The 15390-nt window shown below is 36.1% G+C and overlaps 1 protein-coding gene and 1 pseudogene across 1 annotated transcript; one reads left to right on the top strand and one right to left on the bottom strand.

Moving 5' to 3' along the window:
• Nucleotides 1-6878: 6878 nt before the first annotated feature.
• Nucleotides 6879-8039, bottom strand: LOC149267081 (F-box only protein 6-like). The gene has a single exon (XM_089410145.1). It carries the CDS (start codon nucleotides 8037-8039, stop codon nucleotides 6879-6881), a length of 1161 nt encoding a protein of 386 aa, XP_089266271.1.
• Nucleotides 8040-13714: 5675 nt separating this feature from the next.
• LOC149267080 (U6 spliceosomal RNA) lies at nucleotides 13715-13824 on the top strand (annotated as a pseudogene).
• Nucleotides 13825-15390: the final 1566 nt, after the last annotated feature.

Genomic DNA, 15390 nt, shown 5'->3' with positions numbered 1-15390 from the left:
AAGGAATGAACAAAAAGGTGCATCTGATTGATGAATGTATGGTTGTGATTTCTTGCCAATTACAAGAATAAATTGGTTTATTTTGAATATATCAACATTGAAAAAGAGGAGTGAAACCAGCATGAAGAGTACACAACACTATCTTATGTTGTGGGAAGAAGAGGGGTTGCAATGGAAGTGTGGAATGACAGGAATCTCACAGTCAAGTCAGGTCCAGAGGATCAGTCCCCATGCAGAGGCAAGAAAGAAGATGCAGGAGATCAAAGAGAATTGGCTCGGGGGGAGTTTCTTTGATAAGCAGCAATAGGCAACAATTGGTAGCCTCAGAAAGGAAGATTGATGAGCAGATGAAAGGTTTGCATCTTGGGTGAAATACCCTTATTTCATTTAAGTTGTGAGTTTGATTATGCATAATAGTCTTCTATTCATGAAACACAATTGGTGAAAGCTTTTCATGTCCCCTAACCCTCAATTGGTATCACTATGTCAATTGATAGTTTGGGTTCATGTGGAGTAACCTTGTGTGCAAATGGATATTTCTTTCTGAAAGAAAGTATTAGAGTTTGCTTGGTAGTGTATCCAATTTGCATCATTTCCTTTGGTGCAATTGGTATTAGTTGAGAAGCAATCCCTATTGTGTAAGTATGATCTCAAGGGGAGAAGTGGAGATGCTAAAATGAAGTGAGCATAGTCTCAGAGACAATAGTAGTAGTGAAGTTTGAGCATAAATGCATCATCATTAATTGGTATTTGCAGCAGTAACAATACCATGAGTAGTTTAATTAGTATCATTTTTTTTAAAATTTGGTACAGAAGATGCGTTAGTGGAGAGAATACTCAGCTAGAAACCATAGGGTGTCCAAACCTAGAGGCATTCAAAGCAAATGCAGTATATGTCCAAGGGGAGCATATCACATATGCTCAGTTTATGGAACAACAACATCGAAAGTCCAGGAAGAGATGTTTGTGAAGCAGACTGCACATCTTAATAATTAGGCCTTGGTCTTCACAGCCAGTGATTGCATGGGGAGAAAAAGACAACTTGTAGCCCCTTGCCATTGATGTCAAAGGGGAAGAGAATTTGTCGAGAAGTTGTGATGGCCTGTGCAGAAGAAAGTAGGCCATTGGTGTCTCATGCAATGATATGTGTGGAAGCAGCATGAGGTTTGGCCATCAAATGAAGATAAGGATGAAGTGTTGCCATCAATGCCAAAGGGGGAGATTGTCAGACAATTGACATTGTCTGGATGGCCAGTGGCCTAGTGAAGATATCTGCAAGTGTGTTAGCATTGATGTCAACAGTCATGCTAGGAGATGTGTTGGACAGTTGGCATTGATGTCAACCAGACTAGCATAGATATTTGTCGTAGTAGATGATTTGCAGTGATGGCCCAAGAGAAATCCCATGGTTTCTGTAGGCTTCATGTAGAGAATCATCATAGTAGCAGGCTTATTAGAGAATCCATAAAATGATGATTATAATGATGGACCAAATGAAATTCCATGGTAGTCGTAGGCTATATGTCGAGATTTTGGAGCCATTGTAGAGGTAGAAGATGGGCTCAAAGCCTACATTGGACCCTCTCACATATTTTAGTCCTATGATGAGAAATGTTGTGAGGGCTAAGCATAAGGAGCCAAGATGAAATCAGAACTTCACAGAAGTTACGATACAAAGGGGACTCTAATATGGCATTAAGCTGATGGTCACTGGCCCAGTCATATGAGACAGTAATTGCTCAATGGAGATGAGCGCCAAGGCACTAAGGAGTATCAAAACATTGCACCACTATGACACAACGATGTGAAATTTCTATGATAAGACAATACAGAGAGTTAAAGGCATATGGGTCGGCAGTTGCAAAATTGAATGCAGGACTAGAGGAGTTGGTCTCAGGATTGATGACAACTTTCAAATATCACTAGGTCAAGGTAGCAAGGACCATGATCTTTAGGAAAGAGTGTTGGGTTTGCCTTGAGGTGAGACAACCCATCTCTGTGCTCTGATGCACGTCTCAATAACTTAGATAGATGAATGGGTCAGCTACCGAAGAACAAATGTAGATCAGCGGAGTTGATTGATGGAGTCAGATGGATCTGCAGAAAACTCTGAGACAAGGAAACAAGGACAATGGTCCATAAAGAAGCCATCCAAAAGTACAACCAAGTTGTGTGAAACCATGAATAAGTATGGAGAGCCTCGGTGATAGGAGAGTTGTTCATAGAGAGGACTGTGCCTGGTTGGAGTGTGTAGGTGGATTGAGAATTCATTCTCAGTATGGAGAAACTATCAAGTGCCCATTCTCATGCTTAATTCAATGACAGAGACCAAGTCAGACGCAACAATAGAATGGAAGAGTCATGCTGAGGTACACTCGCGCAGTGTGAATACAGGACAGGAGTGGCAACATCGATTAGTGGGCAGCAGAGGAACAAAACCCAAGAGCTCAGATGAGAAATGTGGGGAAAGCAGCATTGTTGCTAGAGAGCTAAGTGGAAAAGCTTTGTGTGTGTGCGTTGATGTGTGAGGCTAAGTGAGCATGTTTTGTAGAGAAAGATCGAGAGTTCCTATGCGGAGGTAAGAGACCCCGAGAGAAGTTGTGTTGCTGTGTGATAAAGGTCAAAGGTGCATGTGCAGAGAAAGAAGGTTGAGTGAACTAGTGCTATGGTGTGTAAGGTTGAGAGGGCCTGATGAATAAAGGAGGACGAGAGCTTACTGTATATTAATGAAGAGCAGAGAATAGAGAGTTGCATGGACTGTGATGAGTGAATATATTTGAGCAGATCAGTTTGCTGTTGTAGAGTGAGAAGAGTGAGCAGAGAACAGAGCTGAGATCAGACAAAGTGGTTGCTAATTACAGAGAACATTCAGTTCTTATTTGAGTGTGGTTTGGAGCCTACATACAGGAAGTTGGTGCTTCCATCTCTAGTGGGTGCTTGAGAAGGCTTGGGGGTTGGTGCCTCCCATAAGTTGGTGCTTGCAACAAATCCGTGAAGTTGGTGCTTCACATGGTGCTTCCGGTAAGATGGAATGGACCTACAAAAAGAGGGATTTGGTGCTTCCTACTAGTGGGTGCTAGCAAACAATTAAAGGGAGTTGATGCTTCCTATGAGTTGGTGTTCACAAAACAGATTGGTGTAATAGAGTAGGTCTTCTTATTTTACATCAATAACAACAAAAAGCTTTGGTGGTTTTTCCCGAGAGGGTTTCCACATAAAACCTTGTGTCTCATGTGTATGATGCTCATGGTGTATGCTTGTATGTTGATTTGATATTGCTGCCATATTACATGTTGCTGTTGATTATATGAATGGTTGCCAAGTTTGAATAAGAAAAGAAAATTGGCATAAAAAGTTTAAAATCAGCCTTAATACTGATTCACCCCCCTCTCAGTATTATCATTGTTTCCAACAATTTTCAGTCATTTAGTGTCAATTTATTTGTTGTTTAATATTTTGCTGCTACATCATACAAAAAAATAACAAAACAACCCGATATATTAGCTCCTCCACTCATTCTTGACCCCATTTAAGGCATTGGTCTTACTTAGAGTTACTTGGGGTTACTATTGGGAATCCTCCCTTGACCTTTTAGGAGGTAGTTAGGTCTAAAGACTGGGGGCTTGGGCCGAGGTGATGGGGGTTCCCTGGCTTGTGTGTGCCCATCCCACAAGGTTACAATACCTTAGCAACCTTGTTAATTGGATCAGTAATGATGCATGTTTCTTTTGTGGCATTTGGTGAGCAATCACATAATCATTTATTTTCTAACTCTAGCAATTATTACTATCACCCTCTCCCAATGAGAATAAGAGAGGAACCATCATCCTTAATTTTCCAACATTTGTGGATATACCATTAGCGAAACTATGCCTCAATGAATAAATCGAGTTTGATTTGTTCCTCATGACAACACTAATAGAAAATGTAATGCAACAATAATGACATATTGTCTCCTTTGATGGATTCCAATACCAAACCACTCTTGTAACAAAGTTCGAGTCTACTAAGCTTTGATTCACCATTTAGGAAATGGATAGGTCACTCTTTTTAGAGAGTCCAAGCTAATCTCGCTCTAATACCATATTAAAAATAACTACATAACTTAGAGAAATAATTAACCGGAAATAAGAACAAAAACACATACATCACGCACACAATATTAACACACAATTTACCTTGGAAAACCCTTGCGGGAAAAATTAGTTAAAGATATCTTTGTTCTCTTGACCAAATCTAGCCATGTAAGCCTTCACTAGTCACCTTCGAGGCCATTACAATCATCTATAATGTGAGAAGCCCAAGTTCATGTGACAATGGGATAGATATTTTATAATGGATATGGATTTATTTGATATAAAACACCACATCTACAAGGAAGTTGGAAAGACTTGTATTCAAGTCAATGTTTAATATTTTTTAGCTTAGGAATTTCAATGTGTAGGAAATAGTTGTTTTCAATATAGTTAACTTGTACATTGTAAACCACTAACACCTAACTCTAAACTCGCTAACTCTCTAATTCCTTCATCATATTTAACCACCAAGCCATTAAACCCTTAGTCTCTCGCATACTAATCCCATAAATTTAAGCATGAACCACTAAGCCACTAAGCCCAAACCATCACCATGAACCCCTTAATACCAAACCCATTACCTTTTAAATCAATAACCCAATCACTAATATATTAAAACTCTCACCATTGACCTACTAACCAACATACCTTTTAATGATTGATCCACAAACTCACAATTCATTTAGGCATTGTCTAGCGAGGCCACAATTTCACCCAAATGATGAATTTCTCGCTAGAAAGAAAAAATCTTTCAAAAATCTATGTGAGTGTTTAAATCATTTTTTTATGGTAGAAATGGATTTAGCACCATCAGAAGCATTCAAGGTTTTCTGCTAGATTTTCTAAAAATCATGTCCGAATTTCTATTATTTTCCAAATAAAATTATGACTTATTTAAACTACATCAGTCCCTGATTATTGATCAACTAACCAATATGTCCTAATCATTAATTATTCTAATAATTAACCATAATTAATTATAATAAAACATAATAGTCTACTATAAATATTAATGATGATGCTACTAACCTATGAATATATAACCTTCTAACTCCTTAAAGCATTAACATACTAACTAATCGCTGAAAAAATGGGTTTTCATGTTGTACGTCACCTATATATAAAATGAATCTGGCTTTTCTCAATACAAAGCGTGAGGACTCAGGAGTACAAGAAATGGCCAAAGGCATTCCTGTGGGAGCAACTGAATGCACAACAGGCTGCCCATGTGCAGCGAATACAAGAAATTGTTAGATAAATCATTGGTAAAAATGATCTAAATCTCCTTGCAGAACATGAGAAGGAGGTCCGGAGAAGGAGGTCAAGAGCCAAACAGCATAACGAAGCACAATGTGAAGCATATAGTTAGTTAATATATGCTTTAGGAGAACAATTTGTCTGACTATACAAAAACACAGAAAATTAGAGATAACAGTGATATTTCTGAAACAAATCTGATTTATCATGGTTTGAACCAGGTGCTCCGTACATTCTTGGAATTTTTAAAAAGTTTTGCCTCCTGGTTAGGCCAAGGCCTTTTAAGGAAGTGATGCAAAGTATCTGTTTAGGTAAAAAAAATCAAAAAATCAAGCTCGTAGTGTCACATCAAAATCAATCATGGTTAAGAAAGCATAAACGAGATGTCCCAACAAAATCATGGAATACTGTAGGGGCATTAGGAAATGGCAAGATGAGAAAAAGTAAGCTTTGAATAGTCCAAGTAGATTATTGTATATGGACGTGGTCTAATGAGGTTATAATTTGGTTGGAATTTGTTATGAAAATTTTCAAAAAATTTAACTGAATGTGTGAATCTCTTTGTTTTTCTTTTATAGTGGAAAGTTTTGTTTTTTATGATGGAAATGGATTTAGCACCATTAAAAATGCCGGGCCACCCAAAATACTGAAGTTTGAAGTTTGACAGTTGTAACACATCAAAAAATTTCTGGCCGGAATCATTTTTTTAAAGTGAAAATAGATTCAGCAACATCAAAAACCCTGGGCTACCCCAAACCCTAAATTTTGACACTGTAACCCAGATTGCCCAAAAAATTGCAAGATTTTCTCAAAATTATGCTAGAATTCCCATTATTGTCTGGGTGAAACCATGGCGTCATTAGACTATGGCATTGTGGATATTACACAGTGCACTTCTATGGCCTCCGCTTTTTTATTTGGCTCTGGATTTTAAATCAAGCTTGCAACGGAGTTCTTCCAAAAGGGTTGGATTTTCCATTCTGGATAGTTTAACATTGTGCCAAGTAAGTGTGCAATAGAGTTCTTCCAAAAGGGTTGGGTCATCCATTCTTGGATGGTTTAACATCGTGCCCAGTTCTCTCCAAGATTCAGATTTTAAATGCAGGTTCTATTGTTTATCCAGTGCAGCTTCAATCTGATCTCTAGAAAGCAAATCAATCTGATCTCTAGAAAGCAAATCAGTCCAACCATTAGGAGGCCAAATTTTGTTACAGGGCAGAAATATATATGGGAGAAATTCATATCATGCCATTGTAAAGATGGCTAGAATATCATGCATAAAAGCTTTAAAAGCCACTTCCAAACCACAACAGGGGGATTGGCTCTGGCCACCCCAGTTTTGTAATAAATTTTTTAAATCAGTGATAAGTATTAAAAACATCTTTTAATTACCAAAATAAAACAAGTTCGTATCACTATTGATATCAAAGAACATTGCAGAGCAAGGCAACTTTGGAGAGAAAAATATAGATCTAAATATGAGAGAAATCATGTTTAAAACGTTACAAGGTGGTGATGTAAAGGAAAAGAAATTCATACCAGGCTTCACAGAACCCTCATGTCTGGCCTTGGTTCAAAGGCCGTAACACTGCCTGCCAATACCTTGCGACCAGTTTCCTCATCTAAATGACAGCTGGGAAGACTGCTCCATGTCTTTTCACCAACATTGTAAACAACCACCTCTATCACTAGAGGATCTTCATTACTTACAAAGCAGGCACGATCCCCAACTCCTACGCAACACATAAATGGCAATTCAGCAAAAAATATAGTCCTGTTAACACCCTCACATAAGGGTGGAGGCATTCTGGTAATTTCCTTCCACCCTGATGATGAGGAAGATGAGGACTCCACCTTCACCTTCTCAAACTCCCATATGATCAACTCCTGTAGGAGCTGCTCCCCTGCTTTGACTATGCCCCTTGACAACAGAAGTCGCGATCCACAGGCTACCAGATAGGGGCAAGTTTTCTTTCCATTAGCCATCTCTGGCAAAGGTGTAGAGAAAGAAGTCCCCTCTCTGATGTTAAGGCCCAGAACGTTGTAGCCATCATAATCAACAGTACTCATCAAGCAGTACATGAAACCGCCACAGAAAACCATTTCGGTCCCCCGACCCATCATTATGGCATTCTCCTTTGGCACTTGCATTGCAATTCTCCATGCCTTGTCCTTGGAATCATATATTTCTATTAAATGCGCATTCAGAAGACTTGATATGCCCACCACTACTACCTTGTATGTGTCAGAGCTTTCGCCCTCCTCTGCCATGATCCCTGCGACATCAATTGTTGTGCATTTAATAGAGGGGAGTTCTAGCAAAGTTCTTGTAAGAGGATTGCATACAAATAAAAATGGTGCAGTTATTAGCAAGAACAAGCCTGCGGCTGATCCCAAGATTTGGTTTTCTCCATTATTTGCATTTTCAATGAAGATGGAGGAGGTCGTCTTCCAGGTTCGTGTGAAGAAGCAGTATGCCAAACCATCGGAGTTGACAGGGTGCACAACGAGCCATGGGTTCATGTTAGCAGGCTTCTTTCTCCATACATTTGTTATGAAATTGTGTGATGACAGGAGATTATTCCACTGCTTCGAGACGCTACGAAATCTGCACACACATTCCACTGGCAGCCACGACAGTATTTCTTCTTTTAAATGATCATACAGATCAGCATAGGTTCTTGAGCGTTTTTTCGACTGCGCCATTTTCAAACAAGGCTCGACACTCGTAGAGCCGGCAAAATTGGAATCTAAGGCGTTGAAGCGAGTTGTACAGAAAAAACTTAGCAAGGGTTTTAATAAAAGGAGGAAAAGGATAACAAGAGTGTATATTTGTCGAAGCTAGGGCTTTAGCAAACCAATCACACTTAGATTTATCTTTATACTAATAACAGATACATCTTAAATTTCTGAGGTTATAGAATCACCTATAATCATGATAAGAAATAAAATGCAGTATAAATATATTTTTTTCATAGTGAATATAATAGGGAAAAAATATTAAAATATAAACTTCTGGAATGTAAAATATTAAGTTTTAGATGGATTTAAATTAATTTATTTTATTAGTAAATTTGTTTTAACATTAAATGATACAATGTGAAGGGTTTGTCTTTTTGAAAATATATATATATATATATTTTTAACAGTAAAAATTTGAAAGTTTATTTTTCTAATGATTTGGGATTTCTCGCATCAAAGTGGTTTGGAATGCAGAAATTTGAAGATTTATGCCTTTAATGATTTAGACCTTCCCATGGTTGTCAAGTTAAGATGGATTGTAACCAATGATTTTTTATTTTTCATTTTTTTCTAATTATTATTAAACATATTATAAATTATAAACTAAAATAAATGTTGTTGTTGTCTCTTTTTCACATGTTAGCTTAAATTGTATCATTCTATATCCATTTTTCACTTATCAATCAAATCCCTATAAGAAGAATTGACTACCTTGAGTTGCAAGTTTTTTTCACCATTTAATATGAATATTACCTTCTAAGTACAGTTTTATAAAGATATCGATATGCCAAATATCTCTCTTTATTTAAAAGTGTTTCTATTTATTATGAATATGATATTCCTTTCTTTTTATCATTTTATATAGAAGTTTTCTTATTATGTAAAATTCTTACAAACATCTTTGTGGTATAGATATAAGCCTTTTGGATTAATCACAATGTTAGGATTTGGTCCACGTTTTGAGCCAACTAATGTGAGCAACTAATGTGGTTTATCCTCACGACAAGGTGAAAAATCCACCCAGAGTTGGCGGTTAAAAATTAGTTGTTGGTAAATTAGTTAATAGGTAGAGAAAATACTTAGTTAGCAACTAATGTGATTCATCCTCAGGACAAGGTGAGAAATCCATCAATTAGAAGGAATAAATAGTACCTATTAACTAATTTACCAACAACTAATTTTTAACAGCCAACTTTGGGCAATGATGCATCCTTACTATTTATTCCTTCTGATGGATCGATTTCGCAATTTCTCACCTTGTCCTCACGATGAACCACATTAGTTGGTTTGAAACGTCGACCAAATCCTAACAATGTGATTAATCCAAAAGACTTATATCTACATTATGGATCAAAAAAGTCTTAGATCTAACATCTTTGTGGTATTTAGGAAAAGAGGGATATTTCGATTTGTATGTATATGTACCCAACATATAGTATTATTAACATTAATTGTTATAAATATTATCGATTTTTTTTCAAATCCCATATATATTAGATTATAAAAGCTACTCTTGATGCAATAAAATAAATGTTTATGAAAAAAGAAGTTGATGGGTTTAGTCAATCATTATTAATGTATAGAATTTGGTAGATAGAGCTAAGAAGGCACATTACATTACACATCTCCTTACATCATAAGAGATGAAAATTGTAGCTTAACATTGGACTTTAGCTTGCAAAGAGGGAACTCATCATCCCAGTGGCTTAAGGGGATTTGGAGGTGTACCATGTGTTACCAATTCCCTTTTAGACAAAGTTTTAGGGGTTGCTTCAAAAGAGCACACCATATTCATGTGGATTTGAGGTCAAGGTACTACTCTATTTTAAGACATTTTCATTGTGACTTGCTACTTTCTCTACCTTTATTGAACTTCGTAGTCCAAGTTATTTCCTATGGGATCTATTCCTTGACTTGTACCCATACATTTCTCACTCCATTTTGGGTGATGTTATCCTTATGGAGCATTTTAGTGCTTGCACCAGGTACTTATTAATTCATGATAGCTCTGAGGATGCCCTTTTCTTAAGGAGACCAACAAGAGAATGGTGGGTTTTCAAAAGGTTTGAGATGATGGTTTTGGGCCATGTTGCCGCAAAATCTATCAACTGAGTGTGAAAACCTTGTTAAGCATTCTAGATTAAGGGCAACAATGGGATCAACCTCCATTGTCACATTAGAAACTATTCCCCTATTTTTCTTTGGATGAATATTATCCCCACAAGGAAGGCTTCTGTTAATTTTAGATAACAATGGTTTGTTCTATGCTTAAGACAATTTTCTTCAATTTTCCTTTAGCATCCCAATGACAAATTCCAATTATATCCAGTAGCAATCACATTAACATATAAACATTGATAGTAAATGCATATAGAACATAAAATCATATACATAAGACAAGCCAAGACAAGAGGACACAAGATATGGTGGATGTCAAGGACAAACCCCAACGTGGGGAAACCCTTTGATCAAATCTTCTTATTATTCTTCAATAGTTCAACAGAGAGAGAGAGAGTACAAATATAAGCCCAAAACAGATCTGCCAAATCAGTAGTCAAATCAGCACTAACTAGAAAGTCAACAGTGGTCAAAGCTACCCAAAAATGTCCTCCAATCAGTAGTTCAATTTGACCTTCAAATCAGCTCAAATTCTTTGGTCAAACCCAGTCAAAGGAGAGAGAAAGTCTGTTGTAATTTTTGAAGTCAAACCTAAAGTAAACATTGGTCAAACCACTCCAAATGCCTCGATTTTTGTGCCAATAAATGTGGCCTAGAAAAATCAAAATTCTGGCCCAAAAACCGAGGTCAACGCTAGTCAAAATCCCCTGGTCAACGCTTTGAAATAATGGCCTGATCTGCCTAGAAAGACTCGGTCTCCTACCACATGTGCGAAGTAGAGAGAAAGATGCCTAGCCACACATGCAAAGAAGAAGAGAGAAGCCTCCAATGTTGTACGACCCAATCAAGAGAGAGAAGTTGTGATGAGATGATCTCCAAATGAGGGAAAAGTCTCTCCTATTTATACACTTCGTTGAGGATGAAAAGACACATCTGTTGGGCTTCATGAGCCTACATTTGACTGGAGCCGACCTTGACAATTTGATCATAGGAGAAATAAATTCATAGTTCCATTTCTGCTTGTTAGAATGAGATGATCTTTATATCAAAATTGTACCTCTCAGAAAGAGGAATCTAATGCAATAATCATCTCCATCATATGAGTTTTCCTAAGGTTGAATTTGGCCCTAGTTTCCAATTTTAATAGCTTCCCCAACAAATCTTAGAGATTAGATAACACAAGAACTCCAAAGATAAATAGCCCATAAGGGTTTTGCTAAATAAAACACCCAAATATGATATTCAATATAGAAGGCATAGGTGAGAGGAGAGATAATTCAAGGGAAGAATTTCAAAAGACCTATGGCTAAATCTAAAGGTATTGAATGGTATTGGAGAGGATCAGATAGATCCCAAACACATGTTACCTTCAAATTACGAGTTGATGTTATAAATTAGGGTTTTTTAGAAGCACAATTTACAACAAGCAAAATTTATGAGAACGATAAAAAAATAGTCTATAAATGATAATAAGCAAACAAGAGCTATTAAAAGAGTAAATAAGTAAATAGGTTGTAATAATCATTATTTTGAAATTCCATATCCATTGTTTAATTCCAAATTTATTGAAATATGTTTAAGGTTGAAAAATGCATAAAATAACCATGAAACAATAGACATCAATCCTAAAAAAGTAGCTTAAAAATGCACAAAAGATGATAATTTTGCTTTTTCAATTGATCATATTCAAAGCCTAACCCTAGGACTATGAGTTCCAAGGTATTTAATGTTATTAAATGTAGATTTTGTCGTAATCTAACCCAAAATTTCCTTAGAAAGCATAAAAAATATTTTTTAAGATTTTAGATTTTATTAGGATTGATATGTTAATGGCTTCATGCATTTTCTCAATCATGGGATAATGCAGTCAAAGGGTGAGGTCTATGGAAGAAATATTGATTAGAATGAGTTATGAGAGAAAAAATGCTACAAAGAGGTTTCTCTTCATCAAAACTCTAGCGACTTTTAGTCAACTGAAGATAAAAGAAGTCAAGGAAGCTATATACCAAGATTCCTTGATTGAAACTAGATGCTAATTTTGTAATAGGAGATGTTAAAGGCATAAAAGATTTAACAAATATGGTGAAAATTTCAACGAAACCCTAATTCTACGAAAGTTACAAAAAGGAAGAAGGTACTCACAATAAAATTTTACAATATCAAGATAGAATGACATCATCATCCAGGAGAAAATTTGAAAATTCGCTCCAATCACAATATCTTCCCCAAGACAATTTGCCACATCAATGTTCCATTGCATGCAAGAGAAAAACAATCTACTAATGTGCACTCTCTAAGAGATAAATGAGTTCGTTATAATGATTCTCTCCAAATAAACTTCCTTCTATTTATGGGAGGGAAATCAAGTCATTTTAGGAGTAAAATTGACTAGAGTCCCTAAAAACAATAAAATATGTGATTACACATTAAGTAGGTCACAAACTGACCTAAAAAATGGTCATCTCAATGATAAAACATGGCAATAAGCCTCTTCTTAACCCACACATGTGATTAAAAAGGTATCCAAGGGTTACCTCATCCTATAAAAGTGAATATCACCATCAAAATGTGTGATAAGTGGGTCAAAAAGAGTGGTCCTCACTCAAAAATGCCATCTCCTCATCAACAAGATGTCCAATCATTAAATAAAAACCTCATGTTCAACATTTCATCATCAAACAAGCCTACGTCATTACTTAAGTCCACATGAAGGGGACCTCAAAAGACTATGGCATGATGTCATTATCTAGGAAAATGTATTATCCCATCCAAAGGGGTCTCAAGTCATCATCATCATCAAATCATCTCAGCAACAAGGAAATGGCCATCAAGAAGAGAAAATGCTATTTGGGGGTGTCATGTTATCTTTGGGGTACATCATCTCTTTAAGTAACATCCTAGTCTAAATGTATAACATTTTAGGCTTTGGAGGGAGAGGAGAAATTCATCATTAGTGTTGAATATATCCGCAGGTCAATGCTCCTAAAAAGGTGGTGAACGTCTTGGCTTTGGTGCCCAAAATGATCATTAAGTGGGGCTAGATGTCCTTTATGAAGTTTTGGAGAAATCTCTTCCAATCCCTCAAGGGATGGTAGGTGCACCTAGGGTAAGCATTTTAAACATACCCTCAAAATCAAGTGAGATCATCGTCATAGGCTAAGCTACCTTGTTTGAGGTCATGTTTGAATTCGAGAACCTTGAAATTAAAAAAAAATGACAATAAGAATCTATATGTTAAAATTCGACTTGAAGTTCGACAAGTTATATATATATATATATATATATATATATATATATATATATATATATATATATATATATATATATATATATATATATATATATATATATATTTTTATTATATAACCTAACATTTATAATGTAATAAAAATATTAAATAATTAATATTAGTTATATATTATAATTCAAATGATTAACTTTTCTAACTTAATTCTATAAATATATTAAAATTTATATATTATTATATATAATCTACAGTGATGAATAAATAAATTATATAAATCTAAATTATGATTATATAAAAATTTAAATTAGGATGGCATACAAAGAATATTAGCATGGCCCCTATGCAAGGATGATATGCACAATTCAAGAAATGATTCAATTCTTTTGCACATAGAATACAATTGGCACTATGTATGACATTTGTGCATTTTTGTTGTTAATTTCTAAAGTTTTCCATGTAATGGGCACCCACAGTGGATCTGAACACTAGCAGTGATATTTCGCACAGTCATTTGGATTCGAGAAAGTGACATACACATTGTGTATCCTTAAAAACATTTGGGTGTTCATATTTTTATCGTGAGGAGAAGCCATGTGATCAAGATGGAACTCCCTGGCTAGCCTTCTATAAGCCCTTTTTCTATCTTTTGTAGTTGTGTTGGGGTTTATTTCTAGTACTTCATACAAATTCTTTGATTTCATGTGGTCATACACTGAAATGGCCTATGCATACGCCTGGATCACAATTGGTATAAAAGAGAAACAAGGTGGCATACACGCATGAGTAGAGTATGATTTGTTGTGAGTTCACCCCAATTAGCATAATTCTAAACTATATATAAATTTGAAAATAACCTCAATTGCATGGTCTTGGGAGTGGGGCAGCTGGAACCTTAGCTGCCATGGATCCATGGTTCCAAACCTCCACGTCCATGATGCTTGTGGCCTTTGACCTGTTACTTGGTATTTTTTTTCATTTCCTTACATGCTCTCTATGTTTGGTGTTTGTGTGGTGGGTTTCAGGTTTATGTGGGGCTTGGGGTTCTGCTTCCCTCTCTACGTGGGTTTTGAGTTTCTATGGCACTCAAGGTTTCACCGCTTCTCCTCATTGTTGTTTCCTACTCCTGGTCAATCGCTTTGCTCATTAGGCTTTGGGATTTTCATTGACATCGTGTTAGTTTCATGTCTCGTGCTTGCCACCTGAGGGATATACCTGTTAAAAATAACAACAATAAATTCCAATTTAATTTTTCCTTGCGTTAAATTGTGAATTAAATCGAAATTCTATTCTCATAGCAACTTGTAATTGTTAATTAAGTTAAACTGACTTAATTGAATTAGGAAATTTGAGTTGGAAGTCTATCTGGAGTCATGTAGAGTGATTCCTAAATTTTAGGGGCCTAGGTTGAGTTCTTTTGAGTTGTAATTAGATAACTCAGTCTGACTGAGTTATAGTCAGTTAAACTAGTTCTAATTGTTAGAGGAACTAGTAGAGGTCTAGTAGTGGAGTAATGCATGAGTGCATCACCAGTACCACACCAGTTAACTAAATATTCACTCACAAATAATTCATGCATGTCAGTTTAGATGAAGACCCAGTTGAGATTAGAGTTCAGGGACAATGTACTATCAGTTGTATAATTTTCTGAATTTTATAGATGGTGCATGCAATCAGTTGAGGACCTATGTTTGGATTGTGCAGTTATGGAGAGTGGATTTTCCAATTAAATATGGGAAAATTACTATAGGAATTGCAAAAGAAAGTAGGGGGTTAGCAGGCAACAGAATTGGCTAAGTGTTGGCTTGAGCTGGCTTGTGAGGTAGAGAGTTAGATTGTGCTAGTGCAAGAATTGTTCAAGACAAACAAGCATTGTATTTTCTTCTTAGACCTTCTGGTTAATGCTGTTAGCTACCTATATCAATAGGTTTCATATTTCATGATTGGCAAAGA

Source organism: Pinus tabuliformis, chromosome 6 (assembly GCF_031772625.1).
Source record: "Pinus tabuliformis cultivar Carrire ecotype Pingquan chromosome 6, CPIR1, whole genome shotgun sequence".
In the NCBI taxonomy this organism is placed as follows: domain Eukaryota; kingdom Viridiplantae; phylum Streptophyta; class Pinopsida; order Pinales; family Pinaceae; genus Pinus; species Pinus tabuliformis.
This window is presented reverse-complemented; position numbering and strand designations above follow the sequence as displayed.